This window comes from Hippichthys cyanospilos, chromosome 8 (genome assembly GCF_059441005.1).
Source record: "Hippichthys cyanospilos isolate Australia breed blue-spotted pipefish chromosome 8, RoL_Hcya_1.0, whole genome shotgun sequence".
Taxonomy (NCBI): Eukaryota; Metazoa; Chordata; class Actinopteri; order Syngnathiformes; family Syngnathidae; genus Hippichthys; species Hippichthys cyanospilos.
The window spans coordinates 4,660,381-4,676,897 of NC_142376.1; the positions used below are offsets into that span (position 1 = coordinate 4,660,381).

The 16,517-nt window shown below is 37.9% G+C and overlaps 1 protein-coding gene across 1 annotated transcript; it reads right to left on the reverse strand.

The window, feature by feature from the left end:
• Positions 1–189: 189 nt before the first annotated feature.
• On the reverse strand, positions 190–3,417 carry fas (Fas cell surface death receptor). The gene is made up of 9 exons (XM_088421745.1): positions 3,329–3,417; positions 2,980–3,080; positions 2,157–2,294; positions 1,755–1,875; positions 1,600–1,670; positions 1,439–1,531; positions 1,314–1,348; positions 723–741; positions 190–631 (listed from the first exon to the last, which is right to left on the reverse strand). Exons 1-9 carry the CDS (start codon positions 3,406–3,408, stop codon positions 351–353), a joined length of 939 nt encoding a protein of 312 aa, XP_088277871.1. The 5' UTR covers positions 3,409–3,417; the 3' UTR covers positions 190–350.
• Between the last annotated feature and the right edge of the window lie 13,100 nt (positions 3,418–16,517).

Genomic DNA, 16,517 nt, shown 5'->3' on the forward strand with positions numbered 1-16,517 from the left:
TAAATTTAACTCATGCTCTCATACACTCACATCACAAAAGAGACTTTTGGCATTTGAGTAAAATTTGCGATGAGCTTAAAGCCATGTGTCATCAGCGGGTTGCAACAGTGATATGGCGAGAGACAACTGCAGCGCGTTTTAGGCACAGTTTACGAGTGGTTGACTTTTGCCAAATTGAAATGCTGAAAGTGAAGCAAATACTTTTATTTAAAAACAATAGCCCCATGTGAACATCTCGTAGAGTGCACATAAATCCAGCTAAGATTTTAACTAAACAAATTCCCTTACTGTGAAGCCTATTTTCCCTCATATTTTGTTCTTATTCTTCATAAAAACATGTGCATAGAAGCTCAGTTTTGGGATAAAATATTCTTCACCGTTTGTGCTGTTTGAATCTGCTTGCTGTTGTGCAGGATTTGAATCAAATTCGGCATGGCGCCCCTGCCCTGCTCCTGCACCCACTTCATCAGGAGCTTCAGCGTCTGCTCCTCACTCTCGCCTGGGTGATCTAGTTTGCAGCTGTCAATAGTGACAGAGCTCATCCCGCTCCGCATAGCAACGTTGGACATCGTCTTCCAGCCGAGCGCTAATGCGATATCGGGCAAGTGCCGCGAAGGGTCCTCGTACAGTACTAAAATCAAAAATGGGAATATGGCAGTCATCGAGGGTAAATGGAAAGACTGTGTATAAACTTGGCACATATGCAGTTTAATGTGACTTACTGTTCATTGTTTCCAACTCCTGGAATGGAAAGGTACAAAAGAGAGTGAATGAAGTTGCTCCTGAATTTCCATAAAAAAGTTTTCAAACTATAATATTAAAATTGAAAAGATTATGAATAGAATGAATAAGAGCTTGGATGAAAACGTTTTGCTCAATTTATGTTGTTGGTGTGGCTTATAGCACGAAAAATACGGTAACTAATCCACCGCCAGCCGTGTAAAAAAAATTGATCTTGACGGCCATAGTCGTCAAGGGCAGTGAATGAGTTAACAACGATAACTCTGACTTCTTATTGCTGCTAAAAAAAAAAAAATCTTTGCACCTTTTTTTTTTAGAAAAAATGTGAGATTACTTTTCATAAATAAAAAAAAAATCATGAAAACGGTCATATGATCCATAAAGTCAATTTAAAGTTCAAGCTACTAAAATATGCTCCGACAAGTAGAACATTTTTAAATTTGTCATTGCATTAGCCCCAAGCTCTTCAAAATGCAAATTGAGCATGCTGGAGTTCCCCAGGGATCAATTTTAAGTCCACTGCAACTTATTATAAATACGCATCCATAACTGATAGTTCCAAAAGTACTTACCACCTCCATATTTACTGGAATGTTCTTGCTCCGCCCTGATCAACAAATGATTACATGACATAATTAAGACAAGCAAACAAACAAAACATTTACGACACAAATTGTACATTACTAAGAATACTCACGCTTTTTCCTATAACAGCGGATGCGCAGCGCTACGATAATTATTGTGACGACTGCACAAACTACGACGACTACTGCCGCCACATGAGTTCTCTCTAAAACAAAAGGATTGAGAGATTATATTTTACGATACTGAAATCAATGAAAATGTTTCGAACCTTACCTTGCAATTTGGCATTGCACACAGTGTCATTGCTGGCTGTGCAGGCTACTTTGACGCCTTCTATACCGCACCTGCGCCCCACAAAAACAAACAAAAAAATCTTAGACATGGAATATAAATGTTTTGTCATGTACTAGATATGATGATGAACTTACTCTGTACATGAACTGCACAGTTTACAGACTTGATCGTTGGCGCTTATGCAATAGTGATGCGGTTTGCAACGACACTTGGCGTCGCGGGCTCGGGTGCAAGCTGTCTCCACCTCCAGATTGGCTAAGAATGAAAGGATGTAGATATGCCGAATCATAAAAAAATACAACATGAGCAGCTTCACAGCTCAAAAAAAAAAAAAATCAAAGGAATTTCCATAATTTGTACCATAATTACAGCAATTTTTAGTTTACAATTTTTAGTTATTTTTTTAGATTTGTAAATTTACTCAAAAAGCACATGTTTTGGTTATTTTGGCTGTGGATTCATTCAAATTTGATGGTTGGGATGTAAATATCCTCCAATTTTGGAATGACCCGTATATTTGAAGAAATAAAATGTACCATTGGTTTCTGAGCAAGACGTGCAGCCTTTGCAGGTGGTGTCCTGGTTTGGGTGGCTGTTGTACGTGCCTGCTTCACACGGCTCACATTGTGTATCTTGCGGGCTGGCTGCCGTGCAGTGCGTCTTCAAGCGCTGACCTGCAGGGAGAAAACAGTTATTATCGTAGTATGTGACATTTTGGAATAATTTAGTCGACTTGGAATTCCCAGTGTCAACCAGGAATCTTTCAAATTGTTGTAACAAAAAAAAGTTTATTATTGTGATTTTAGTTTGTAGTTTTTTAGGACGGGGTTGTAGTTTGTAGTATCGCTCTGCATTGTACATAGAACTGTTGTTAAATGGTATATATTTAACTTTTTCATTTCACTGAAAGGTAATAACACGTTGGAAGTATTTAGGGGGAGAAATACACGTTGAAACATGGTTCAAATCTCCAAAAAATTGAACTCCAATGATTTAATACCTTGATTTCCGAGTTAAATCATATTAATTTCAAATAAGTTTTAAATGTTTGAATATTTCTACAGAACTCCACTGACATCTTCACAAGGCCCTCCCCTTTGAGACACAAATACGACAGTAACCCCTTAAAACCTTCAGTGAATTTCTGTGCTCTTTTTTTGCTATGTTTGCACACAATATTTTACTATGTTTTTGGATTGTGTTAAATAAAGATTAATAACGTTTCAATTAAATATATTTTAAATGTACAGGGGAGATTTACCATTAGTTCCTACTGGTAGGAGGTCCATTGCATTTATCTCTCTCCAAGCAGGCATTGCAGATTTTAACAAAACAAATATTGTGTGCTATTTTGCTCACCTATAGCACACAGGCAACAGGATCTTGTGTCATGTTGGTACATTCCATCAGCACATTGGACTTCTCTTTTCTGAAACCGCCCCAATGACGCGTCCAAAGTCCTGCCGCGTGGAAATCATTCATTCAAAAATGAAAGTTAGCTATCCGGTTTATTTACCAAACAAAAAAATAACACAGTTAATTAAATATCTTTACCGGCGCACTAGCAAAACTTTTGAATTAGTTTTGACCAACCAGATGAGTTTGAGGGTAAACTACCACTAGCGTAAGTCAAAACGACGGACACCAGGCACGTAAAAGCATAAAAATGAGAAAATATATGTTCAAAGTGTATTAAATTTTTACTTACAGCGATAAATTGGAGCCTAACAAGACAAGGATGAAAAAATACCTAACAAAAGAAGAGAAGACGGAAAAAGCCGCATTCATGTTGACGAACTAAAGTGAAACTAAATTTTCGCGCATGCGCACAACACAAACGAGGCAAACGCTCGTCAATTTTTATCAAATGTGTGATTTTTTGTTTATTATTATTAAATTCCAAACGATTAATGAAAAAAGTTTTAAAATTATTGCAAAACCGTTTTGGATGCGAAATACATAATCATGTGCTGGAAACCCCCCCACAAAACCCAACGCGAATACATTAAATCTTATTAAATTCAACAAACTTTATAGAAAAAGACGTACACAAATTAAAATATTTCTCGAATGATATATGATTGTTTTAATTATTTTCAATGGCATTCAGTGAAACAATCTGAACGTACTGTATTCAAAATATCGTTTGAAATTCCACATTTATACACTAGAGGGAGACATTATGCTTTTAAAGAAAGTACTCAAGGGCTCAAGTACTGTATGTTAAGATTTTAAGCAATACTTATTACCCGTTTTTCGAAACATCGTTTCAATTAAATATTACAGAATTTGCCAGAATATGAGAAAAACAGTAAGTTGTTTTTTTTGTCACTTTAACTACATAAACACCTTCCAAAAAACGCAAAGAAATCAGTTTTTATGTTTATGAAAATTTGATTCCAGCGAAAATTTACGTAGTTTTCGTTATTCTGGATTAATTCACACATAAGCTATTGAGGCCGATTTTACATGCACCTAATTTGGTATTGGGACTGCAAAGTAAAATCGAACGGGCGTTTGGGAATTGTAGTTTATTTTATTACAGAGTACTGACGTTTCAAGTCTTAAAGGAACAATGTGTAAGATTTAGACAGTTTTTCATTACAGACAGCAGGAGGCGCTGCATTTACCATTGTCCGTAGGACTGCCAGCCTCATGTATGATAATTGAATGATAACTAGACCTACAATTATATTTAAAACATACTGTTGGTCATTAAGACCGCATTTATTTGCAAGTTTTTGACATTTAAAATCATTTAATTTATTCTTTTTTTAAATGAAAAACGCTCTAAATCTTACACAATGTCCCTTCAATTACATTTTAAAAATATATGTTTTTATGGAATCTATTTATAAAAATAACATGAAAATAAAACTAAACTAAAATGAAACATTTTCAAAAAGACGAACTAAGAAGGCCGCTTTATATACTAAACCAAACAAACTTTTTTAGCGGTTCTGGCGACTACTCGAATTTTGCTGCGCTGGAGGGCAAACCCAAACTAGCAGAGCGCACACAGAACAGGAAGTCGGGAGTCGGGCCGCTCCTACACTACAGGAAATAACCTCAGCGCTCATGACGCGACTCTCTGGGGGAAAAGCTCAGCAACTTCCACTGATCCAACGCGGTTTTGTGTTCGCTGCGGGTAAAAGCACTCCAAGCCCATGCTTGGACACATGCAGTAAATCTGTAAAGCTGCCGCCGAGCCGTGCGTATGCTAAGCCGTTAAAGCATTTTTTTTTTTTTTAATATAATATCCTTGATATCCAGCTTAAGGTCCGTGTACGAGTTCGGCCTTTGTCCTCACTGGTAAAACAACTCAATGCATTAGTAGAATATTTTACTTCTTAATAGCTATCTTAAAGGGAAAGTCAACCTAAATAATTTATTTACGCTAATATGTTCTATGCGCGCCCACTAGTCTAAAAACGGCGTTGTGATTTATAGTGTTTTTGCGGGATGGGAATTAAGCAGCAAAATGTTTTCATCCGTCTCAGGGAGCGGCCATTTTGCCCCGCGTTGTCGCCTGAATATGACATCACAATTGCTAAGAGCTCAGGTAAAAACTATGCTCAGTTAGAGAACGTCACATGACCAAACTCACAGAACAGATGAATCGTGATTGGTCGTCGCTTTAGCCACCGGCGACGGTCGGTGACAAAATGGCCGCGGTCTGATAACGATAAAAATGTTGACTTTGCTGCTTAATTCATATTCTAAAAGTACAACATCAATCTTGTATATACAGAATTAGAACATATAAAGGATTTTTGCGGGCGTTGCCTTTTTGTCTACTAGTCTAGTACAGTACAAAATCGGCCTAAAAAATTAAGAAAAAAAAATCAGCCAAGTACCCCTTAACCAGTGCAAAACATTTTTTGGTTTAAAAAAAAAATAAATAAATAAAAAAACTTGAAACATGCAACATCTGTGTCCGATTTATTAAACTTTAGACCCTTTCAAACTTTGTTTGGTCCATAAAAAAAAAAAATCAACCTAAAGGGCCCTCTTTTGGATCACAGAAGAAATCTGTTATCAAAAAGAAATAACTTAATTACTAAGAAATATCAATATAAAGTGTCAGACCTGTTCCCGAAAAGAAATATCCATAAATAAATATTTGTTCACCGAAAAATATTCAACATAAAACACCCTGTTTTGGGATTACAGTAGAGATCTCTTCACAAAAATAAATCATTAATTTAATTTAAAAAATTAATTTAATTAACAATAATTATTAATTATTACCCCCCCCCCAAAAAAAAAAAAAAAACTAACATAAAGTGTCATTCCTGTTCTCAAAAAGAAATAATTACAAATAAATATGTGTCCACATAAAAATATTCAGCTTAAAGTTTCCTCCTTCGGGATCATAGTAATGTTGACCAAAATAAATCATCAACTTGACAGGTAACGAGAGGAGGCACGTGGCACCATTTTAATTCTAATTATGGAATCCACCTAGACGCTGACAACATGTCAAAGTTCAAACTGGCACATCCACTGAGTTATGACACTACCAGGAATGTACCATCCATTGGCTACAATATTGCGGGAATGATGCGGAAAATAAACAACAACAAAAAAGGGTTCAAATGGAAATCAAGGCTACGGAATCAACGTGGAAAGATTCTCCCCTGCAGCAACACGTCCAGCGGTTTGCTTAATTACAGCTTAGTGTATCCACAGCCCCGTACACGCAAATGGGATTTAAAGATGGCGGAGGGGGGCATCCATTGGCAAGACAATAGCCGGGCGCGCTCATTGGCTGGAGGAACGCCAAGAAGGCCGACTGGAATATCCCGTCGTGATGGATCTGTCGGCGCTATTGATATTGAAGACGGGGGGGGGGGGGGGGGGGGGGGGGGGGGGGGGACTTAAGAGGCTAAGCCGAGCCTGTAGGCTGGGCCACGCTCGCTTAAACCCCGCTTGTCCCGTCCTTTACCTCTCCTCTGAGTGGTTCACTTTATTAGGTACACACGTTTATTGTGGAGGATGACTGCAGCATCGTGTAATGGTTTTATATGGAAACTATACTACAGGGGTAATACTACGCGCAGATAAATATTTTTTCAGCCAAGAAACCCAGAACTAGCGCAAAGCAATAAATAAAACAGTGCTACGCTAGCCCCGTCTGATTACCGTAATTACCCTAATATAAGATGCACCTGTGTTCATTTTAGGGTCCAATTTTGGTATTTTCTATGTTGGACGCACTATTAGATTTGGCTTGAAATCTCACCTTTGTAAATCATATTTTATTGTGTTCGTTGTATATTTATTGCGCGTTAAATTAATTGTAGCTCAGATTTCCCACATTTTGAGTGGTCAGTGAACGTCTCAACAGTGTAATGGTGAATGCTCTCAAAATACAGTAGTTGCACTTTAAGTTGTTTTTAGTTGTACTAAAAAAATACAGTGGAAAACATAAATAATGGATACGGATTCAAAATCAGTTTTAGCGTGAATTTAACATTCATAGCTTGTGCATAACTTGCTTGAAGAGAAAGTCCATTTATTTAGCTGTTTTTAGCTGTAAAAAATTCAGATTTTGTCTACAATAAATTTGATCCCTAACTTATTTTAATCATGTACAATCAATACCATAAAAACATTTCTTTTTTCAAATGTCATGCATGATCAAGGCTTGGATGACGACCTATAATGTCGCATCTGTTGGTCATGTGACATTCATAAAATGTATCATATTCATTTGTCATTACTGAGCCTTCAGCATGTGGTCATAAAAAAAAAAAAAAAACAAAGAAAAACGTGTTTTTTTTTAAATGATCAATTGTACACAAAAAATAAGTTAATAATCAAATAATTCTTTCAATCCCGGAGACGTGATATTACGATTTTAGAAATCCAGACAGTCAATCCCAGGTACTTATTCATTAATTTTTTCAAACATTTTCAAGTGTTAGGCTAAAACACATTTTTGACTAGTGCAGCTATCAATGGCAGTCCGGTAAAAATGACGTCTATAGCCGTCAACGGCAATGAATGAGTTAATAATATTGAATGTATAGTAAAATCTATTACAAGAACAATTCTTGACTTGGGAAAAATCCCTTTATTCATATTTTATGGCTTCTATGGTGAATATTCTTGACTATATGAGCCAAAGAAATCAATTTATCTAGCATTTATCATGGTAACAGTTTATACGAAATGCTCTCTATTCGCCCACACATATATTGTTTGTTTCCTGCCTCTCTCGCTCTGTCTTTCACACACACACACATGCATGAACACACACGCATGAACACACACTCAGTGCTATCACCTCCCACCCACCAGCCTGGAAAATATTAACCTCACGTCACCTTTTCATCTAACTTCATGCATCATCATGCTTGCAGGGATCTGCACACAGGCCACATGTGCCCCCCCTTTTTTTTGGTACTTTTCCTCAGGGTTCACACACACACACACACACACACACGAAAAAAAAAAAAAAAAAAACTCCTCAAGAGAGTCACAAGGGACATCTCAGTCCGAGCAAGGCCAGAGAATTCTGGGAGTGGAGGAGGAGGCCGTTGGAGAAGACCAAACGGCAGGAAATGAGAACGTTCCCCCGTGACCCGACTGCATGCGCAATCGGAGGCCCGGATCAGTCCAAGGATTAAAGGAAAAAACAGAGAAAGTTAGCAGTTAGGAGGAGGAGGAAATGTTTGAACGGCCTATAAATAGACGACTCATGGCGGCGATGATTGCGAGAGGCATGCGAGCATTCATTATTCAGCCTCCATTTGCCGACCGCGTTGATTTTTTTTTTTTTTTTTTCTCTCCGTGATGCCACCTCAGCAGCCGTGATGTCACACGAACATTTTGTTTGCATCCAAAAGTGACAACCGCGGTTTGAGCGATTCTGATTTGGAAAAACAGGCTAAAAACATGCCATCAGTGTTCACAAAAATCAATAATTAATTTAATTTTTAATAAATATTTATCCACAAAAACTAATCGACATGAAATGTCAGACCCATTTTCACAAAGAAATAATTATAAATATTTGTCCGCAGAAAAATATTACACATAAAATGTCCTTTTTGGATTTACAGTAGAGATCCGTTCACAAAAATCAATAATTAATTTAATTATTAATAAATATTTGTCCACAAAAACTAATCAACATGAAGTGTCGGACCCATTTTCACAAAGAAATAATTATAAATATCTGTCCGTAGAAAAATATTCAACATAAAATGTCCTTTTTGGAATTACAGTAGAGATCTGTTCACATACATACACACACAATATCAATAATTAATTTCATTATTAATAAATATTTGTCCACAAAAACTAATCAACATGAAGTGTCAGACCTGTTCTCAAAAATAAATAATTATAAATAAATAATTGTTCGCAGAAAAATATTAAATATAGAGCGTCCTTTTTGGAATTACAGTACCGATCTGTTCACAAAAATACATCATGAACTCAATTATTAAGAAATACTTGTCCACCAAAAATAATCAACATAAAGTGTCAGACCAGTTCGCACCCGTTCCTCTTTTTGGGATCATAGTAGAGATCCGTTCACAAAAATAACTCATTAATATGACAGGTAACGAGAGGTGGCATGTGACAAGCCGGGTCGAACCATTCTCGTATGGGGGAGAATCTGAGATTTTACACCAATGAAATTGAATAACCTGTTGAACATAAAATTTAATTTACGAACGTACATTTTCCTGAAACATTTAATTAAATCAAGAACTATTTTTTAAGGATTTTTGCATATTTATTTTCTTTAAAATCTCGAGTACTCCCCGAAGTTCCTTCAAGTACCCCCAGGGGTACTCCCATTTGAAAACCACATTTAAAGACCACGAGCCACTACATAAGTCAAATCTGACATAAAATATGTCATGATTAAATCACACGTTACTTTGCGTTCTTATATTTCTTCAATTTCATTTTCTCCCCATTTTCCTTCTCACTCGGCTAGCATCTCACGCTAACTGGCTAGCTGCCATGTGCCAACTGATGAAAGCATAAAATTTTATGCCTTTGTGTTATGTTTTATTTGACATACTTAGAGTGTATAGAGTGATTTCATTTCCTACTTTGTGTAAGGAATAAAAATTTTATGATAGCAAGTTTGGAATGAATTATAGCAAACCTAGTCCAGACCCCTGAAATCCTCGAGAGCGACCATATAACAGTTAATTTTACAACTCACATGCTTTAAACACACACAAACCTCTAAAACAAAAGAGATTCAAACAATGAAATGTTCAACTAAACCATACAACTAATATCTGTTAGCTTAACACCAACATATGTGAAATGCTAAGCTAAATCTTAACATAAATGTATTCATCATTTAAGCATGGATATGTTCAACCAAATTACATAACTTAATCCGTTAATTCCAATCTATGGTATTTTATGGAACATTATTTGGCATTATTTGGAATCCCTAGCAAAAAATAAATAAATAAATAAATAAAAATCGCTCGTGTGATATAGCAAAACTGTAAAAAAAAAAGTTTTTTTTTTTTCGATTGGCATGACCAAACGAATTAGCGTTGACCTTGGAGGTACAGCTGTCCGAATTGACAACAAAGCACTTCAGGCGATGTACGAAGAATTCTGGTGCACCGCTAGCAAAAACCCATAAAAACATCGCTCAAGCGATATAGCGAAACCGCAAAAAAGATATTTTTTTTCCACAGGCATGACTACATGGATTAGATTCGACCTTAGAGGTACGGCTGTACTAAGTGACCATGAAGCACTTCAGGCGACGTACGAAGAAAATATTTCGTCTTTTGGTGTATCGAGGTTTTTCGGTTTTGATTCCGGCCAGAAATTTCCTTCTTGTGCATCCCTAGGAAAAACCCTTTAAAATATGATCGCTCGTGTTATATAGCGGAGCCTCAAAAATGAGAAATGTTTCAACCGGCATGACCGCACCGATTGGGTTTGACCTTGGAGGTACGGCTGTAATAAGTGACCATGAAGCACTTCAGGCGACGTACGAAGACAATATTTCGTCTTTTGGTGTGTCGGGGTATTTCGGTTTAGATTTCGGCCATAAATTTCCTTCTTTTACATCCCTAGGAAAAACCCATGAAAAGAAATTTTTCAACCGGCATGACCGCACCGATTGGGTTCGACCTTGGAGGTACGGCTGTACAAAGTGACCACAAAGTGACCACGCGCTTTAAAGCCGCCTTGGTGGTATCGAGATGCTGCAGCGATTGTCTTCAACGCTCAAGAGCCATCTGCTTTGTTTGAGAATGTCCACAGACACAAAGGGGATTTAGGACTGCCCCTCCAATAACCCCCAAAGACGTTTTTTTGGGAGCTAGGTGCGAGACTACCGCCGCCATCGCCCTCTTTCCTATGAGTACAAGAAGAAGGAGGCTTTTTACATTGAGAGAGGTGCAGGAGGCCTCATTCATAATTCAGAGGCGTCGTCGCAGTGATACGAGAGAGCAGGACGCATCTGTCTGCATTATGCCAGCGTTGCCTCGCCGTTGCATCACCCAGCCGGCTTGTTCGTTTTTTTTTTCTTGAGAGTTTTAATGCGCCGCCTATCAGCGTCGCTCCGGCTGCGGTCTAATTTCGGCCTCGGATAAGAGCCTTTATTTGTCACACCGCCCCCTTTTTTTGGGCCGTTTCCTGAGCTGGGCTTGCCAAAAAACCGGACTGTACACCAGCTAGCGATAAAGAACACATAGGGGGCAAGAAATGAGGGGACCGATCGTATAACGGATGGAGGAGTGTGTTCAGGATGCATATTATGAGCCCAAACTGGAAGCCCATCCCCCTCTTCTCCATGCACACATGTATAGCCGTTTCCTCGCACAAAGAAAGACGCGTGTGCCTTATTACGCGCATATACACACACACAGCTGGCTGCTGGTCCGTCTGACCTAGTTTATTTCTGTAGGCCGCTCTTAATGGAGTATTATTGTGCCAATACCCTAACATTTGCATTTCTGCCCCGTCACGGACAGATGGCACCAGAGGTCGAGATGCTCCGAGGCCCACATGCACAAACGGTGGCGACGCCATAGATCGAGGGAAGCGCTTTGCGATACACGCTCACGCACACAAAGAGTACCTGCTTGTTTTGGAGCGCCACTCAAGGAGATCTAATGCAGGCGGGTGTTTGAGGCAGCTACACACTGTAAGAATTGGAGGGCTTTGTATCAGTGGCATATCCGGCATTTACCTTTGGTCTCTTGTTGTCAAAGGATACGTTTTGATGGCGTTAAACAATTCGATTTCATATTCGGATAGCTGAAAATAATCTATCAATCCGGCTACCTAAGTCTTTCTCTAAGGTTCCATCCATCCATCCATCCGGGAAGCTAAGTAGCTAGCTAAATAAGTGTCTATGTAACTTGCTAGCTGGTTAACTAGCTAAGTGATCTATTGATGTAGCTAACTAGCTGGCTAACTAGCCGAATGATTGCATAACTGTCAACATAGCTAGGCAGATATACTTATCTAGATAAGTATAAGATAATTGTGTACATAGCTAGCTAGCTACGTAAACAGCTAAGTGTTTGTCTGGCTATGTAGCTAGCTGGCTAACTAGCTATGTGACTGCTGTTCTATTGATGTAGCTAACTAGCTGGCTAACTAGCTAAATGATTGCACATCTGTCAACGTAGCTAGGCAGATGTACTTATCTAGCTAAGTCTCTGCCTGTCTGTCCATCTATCTATTCCTATGGTTACCTAGCTAACTAGCTAAGTGTCTGCCTGCCTGCTTGTCTATGCTTCTAAGTAGCTGGATCGCTAAGTAGCTAGCTAAATAATTGTCTGCTTATGTGCCTTGCATTCTAGCAAACTAGCTCAGTGCTGTTTAAATGTCCGTGTAGCTAGCCAGCAAGCTTGCTCAGTGACTAGCTAGCTGGCTAACAAGCTCAGTGACTGCCTATCTGTTGATGTTGCTAGCTAGATCAGTGTCTGTCCATTCATCTATTTATGTGTCTGGCTAGCTAACTAGCGAAGTGTCTGTCTATGTAGCTATCTGGGTAAGTAGCTAGCTAAGTGTCTGTCTGTCTATCTAAATCAGTGGTTCTTAAGCTTGTTGGAGTACTGTATCCACCAGTTTCATTTGTGCGTTTACAAAAGCATTCTTGAATGAATGCCACATTGCTGTATCAAATTTTTATTACTCGGGCAAAATAGAGGCAGTCATCCATTTTTCACAGCACTTGTCCTCATTAAGGTAGTGGGAAGTTTCTATTGTCACCTTTTTTACTTTTCATATGACTAAAAAGCCACATTTTTTGACAGAGATACCACCAAACAGACAAAAAAAAAAATTGCAGAAGAAGCCGCATGTTGAACTCAAACTAGTGTGCCTTCATCATTTCCTTCCTGTGCAGGAAAAGCACTGCGGGTACAGCAGTAAAACCAGGTAGTCTTACATTTGTCACTTGTACTGCCTTGACTGGTGAAAGGTCAAGTGTGTACCCTTATACCCTTAACTGTGAGTCATCAGGAAGTTTGGGAAAACTCCCGCATGGCCGGTCCATTCCAGACTAAAATTCTCACAGATCAGGGTCAGTTACACAAGCTTCCAGTCAAGAAAATTTGGACAACAAGGTTCAATTTTTAGGCCTCTGTTGTTTTCATTATATTTGCTGCCCTTGGGTTCCGCCTAAAAAAATAAAAAATAAATAAAATGCAGATAATTGTCAGATCTATGTCACGCTGGGGAAAAAAAGGTCACATTTTCACTGTCTGGCGCCCCCTAGAAAGTTTGAAAGAGTTTATATGGTTACACACTTTTTATATGACACTTTAAATGACTCTAAGATTCATGCGTTTAATTTTTTTTATGCTGCTACGTCATATAATCGGTGCAGAGCATGGTGCCAAAACCACCGGGTGGTGCTAGCGGCCAATTTATGACATTTGCAAGCCTTTCACTGACTTTAATGGTTGGCTTAGCCTGGACTCACATGATGCAGAAGTCTTCAAAAGTCATAATACTCCAATAATGACAGAAAAAGAAATCCTATTTCAATTTCATAAATATATAAAAATACAACGTAGTTACTTTTGCTATTATTGCATTTTGAAGTTTTTTATGCATAAAGGGGGGCGTAGATTATTATTTTTAATTACCCGCGGGTTGTAGTTTGTCCATGCCTGGTCTAGGTTTTCATTCCATTGGTGAACCTCAGTCAAAATGATAAAAAAAAAAATAAAATGGTAATACAGGGGAACTCCGCATTAAAATTCTGCTCATGATGCTACTACTTGGAAAGTAGATTTTTTGTAATATTTAGTGTATTAAAATGATGCCACATGTCACTTTTACACTCATTTGGATCTTGCCACTCAAAGTGGCCCCCGTGGATATTTTTTTTCGGTCTGATTTGACATTATATAGCAGGAGGATTGGGGGCGCGGGGGGCGCGTTGGGATTAGGATTAGCAGCTGTTTCCCCTCAAAGGGTGACGACGATACGCCGGCGTTGATGGCAAATTAATAGATGAATAGAACATGCGCCAGTCGTCTCAGATAATGTGCTCAAGCTCCCGCTTTCAGAAATAGCGAGGAAGGTGTCCTTTTCTTGAACCCGCCGTGGTGCGCGTGTGAGACGGGTGATCCACACGCACAAACACACACGCAGGGAGAAGTAGCGGAGCGGCAACGGTAGGCATATTGTGGCCGTGAGAACGGTTTAAAACATGATGACTTTAATCTGGCCCGCACAAAGCCAGCTTCAGATTACGCCCGCTGCCTCTCAAGCGACTCTGCCGCAGATCCGGTTTAGATGACCCCCGCTCGCTAACACCCTGAGCCAGACGAGGGGATGCTTTTCGCCCCCAAATCAACAGCCGTAGCCAGGTGACGAGAAAAGACGAGAAAATCGGTGGTGGGAGGTAAAGAAATCAAATTTGTTATTGTACTAAAGGGTGTCATTTTTTTTCCAGGTAAGTCTTTTTTTTGTAAAGTGTGTAATATTACAAAAAATAGTTTTTAGAAGGTCATTTTTTTCGGTAATACACATTTTTTTTCCAACATAAAAAGTTGTGTAAAGAGAATAAAATACAGTAAAGCCCAGTAAAAAATGTACAGACATCAATAACAGTAAATAAGTCATACTTTCCTTAAAGGTTTGCAGGATAAAAAAAAAAAAAGTACCATGAGAAGAACAACATTGCTTTATGAGACACAAAATATTATAAAAATATTAAAAAAATATTTTGAAAAAAATCACACAAAAGTTGTTAATATTGTATTGCAAATATAAATTATGAATCTTCTCCTTTTGGTTATATATATATATATATATATATATATATATATATATATATATATATATATATTATATATATATATATATATATATATATATTATATATATACAGTATATATATATATATCTCACACACATATATACATGAATATGATTTATGACATGTGTATGTGTGTGTATATATATATATATATATATATATATATATATATATATATATATATACACATACATTTTTGTTTTTTTAAGACACAAAGTCTTTATATTCAAAAACAAATCATTCAGCTTTGTTTTTGGAGGATAAATGTTTTTCTTTTTGTCATGACAAAATGATCTCCCAAGATCAAAGACAGTCTTTTGAAGACGGTCAAACCTGTGATTTATGGCCACCCAGTTTGTTGATGTAAATGCAATTAAACACACTAAACGGTCATTAATTAGACACTAGAAGCACTTGACCACACAATAAATGCTTCGATGATTCCATTTTGTCAGCGGATAGTTATTCACATCGCCTGCGGGGAACCCGGCTAAGAACTGACAACATTGTCTTGCGGAAAAATAAATAAATAATGCAAACACAATTCCTTTAGCCGAACACCGATGATGTCACGTCAGCCGCTCATTAAAAGGAAAGACCTCCGCCAAGAAATGAATTCAAAATTATAGCCCGCTAACGCCATGTTTATCAAATTTGAAATCAAGGTTTAAGTTTTCATTTAAACACTTTGGTGTCAATCATCTGGTCTCACGTCAGTCGTGTGTGTGTGTGTGTGTGTGTGTGTGTATTGGAGGGGGTCAGGGAGGTCATGATTGTGGTGAGGGCAAGGACGTATGGCGTGGGTATCAGTTAGCGGCGTCGGGATTAAGAAAGTGTCGTCGTCATCATGGGACTGATTCACATTAGCCTCCCGATGACACGAGATGGAGGAGGGAAAAAAAAAAAAGGGGGGGGGGGGGCGCCCCCGCCCTCAATTCTGGATGAGTGTCAGGTAGACAAAGCCTGCCAAAATAATACTTTAAAGGTGGGGAGTGGATATAAAATCTGCACACCCCTATTCAAATGTCAGCTTTTTGACATATAAAACAATTTGAAGATAAATCATTTACACAGAGTGCCATTGGCGTGAAATTACGTCAGCGGGAACCCTACTGAGAAGCGCCATTGACTTCATTTCATGTAAACATTTTCTCCAATGAATGAATGGAAAAAGAAGACACAAAATTAGCCACAAGGTTTTCTTCTTATTTATTTTTTTAAACCCTTGTGGCTTTATGTTACAAACTATGGAAATTACTTTGATTTTTTTAATGATATAAAAAAATCAATGAGGAAAAAAAAACACAAAGGAGCTGAAATTTCCAGCATATGATTCAAACATGTAAAGATTCAAATTGCAACGATTCTGACGCTTCTATGTGATTGCATCTGGACATGCGAGATGATGTGTACAAAAAATAATCACTGTCCAAATTTTGGACCACATAAAAAATCATGTTATTTAAGATTTTTGAGATGCATTTTAATCGTGTTTATTTAACGTACTAATAAAAAAAAATGACACTTTGTGTAATGTTAAAAAAAGACATCAAAGCTTTCGGTTAATATAGCAAATTACTTTTTTTCGGTCTTTTAAGGCTACTAT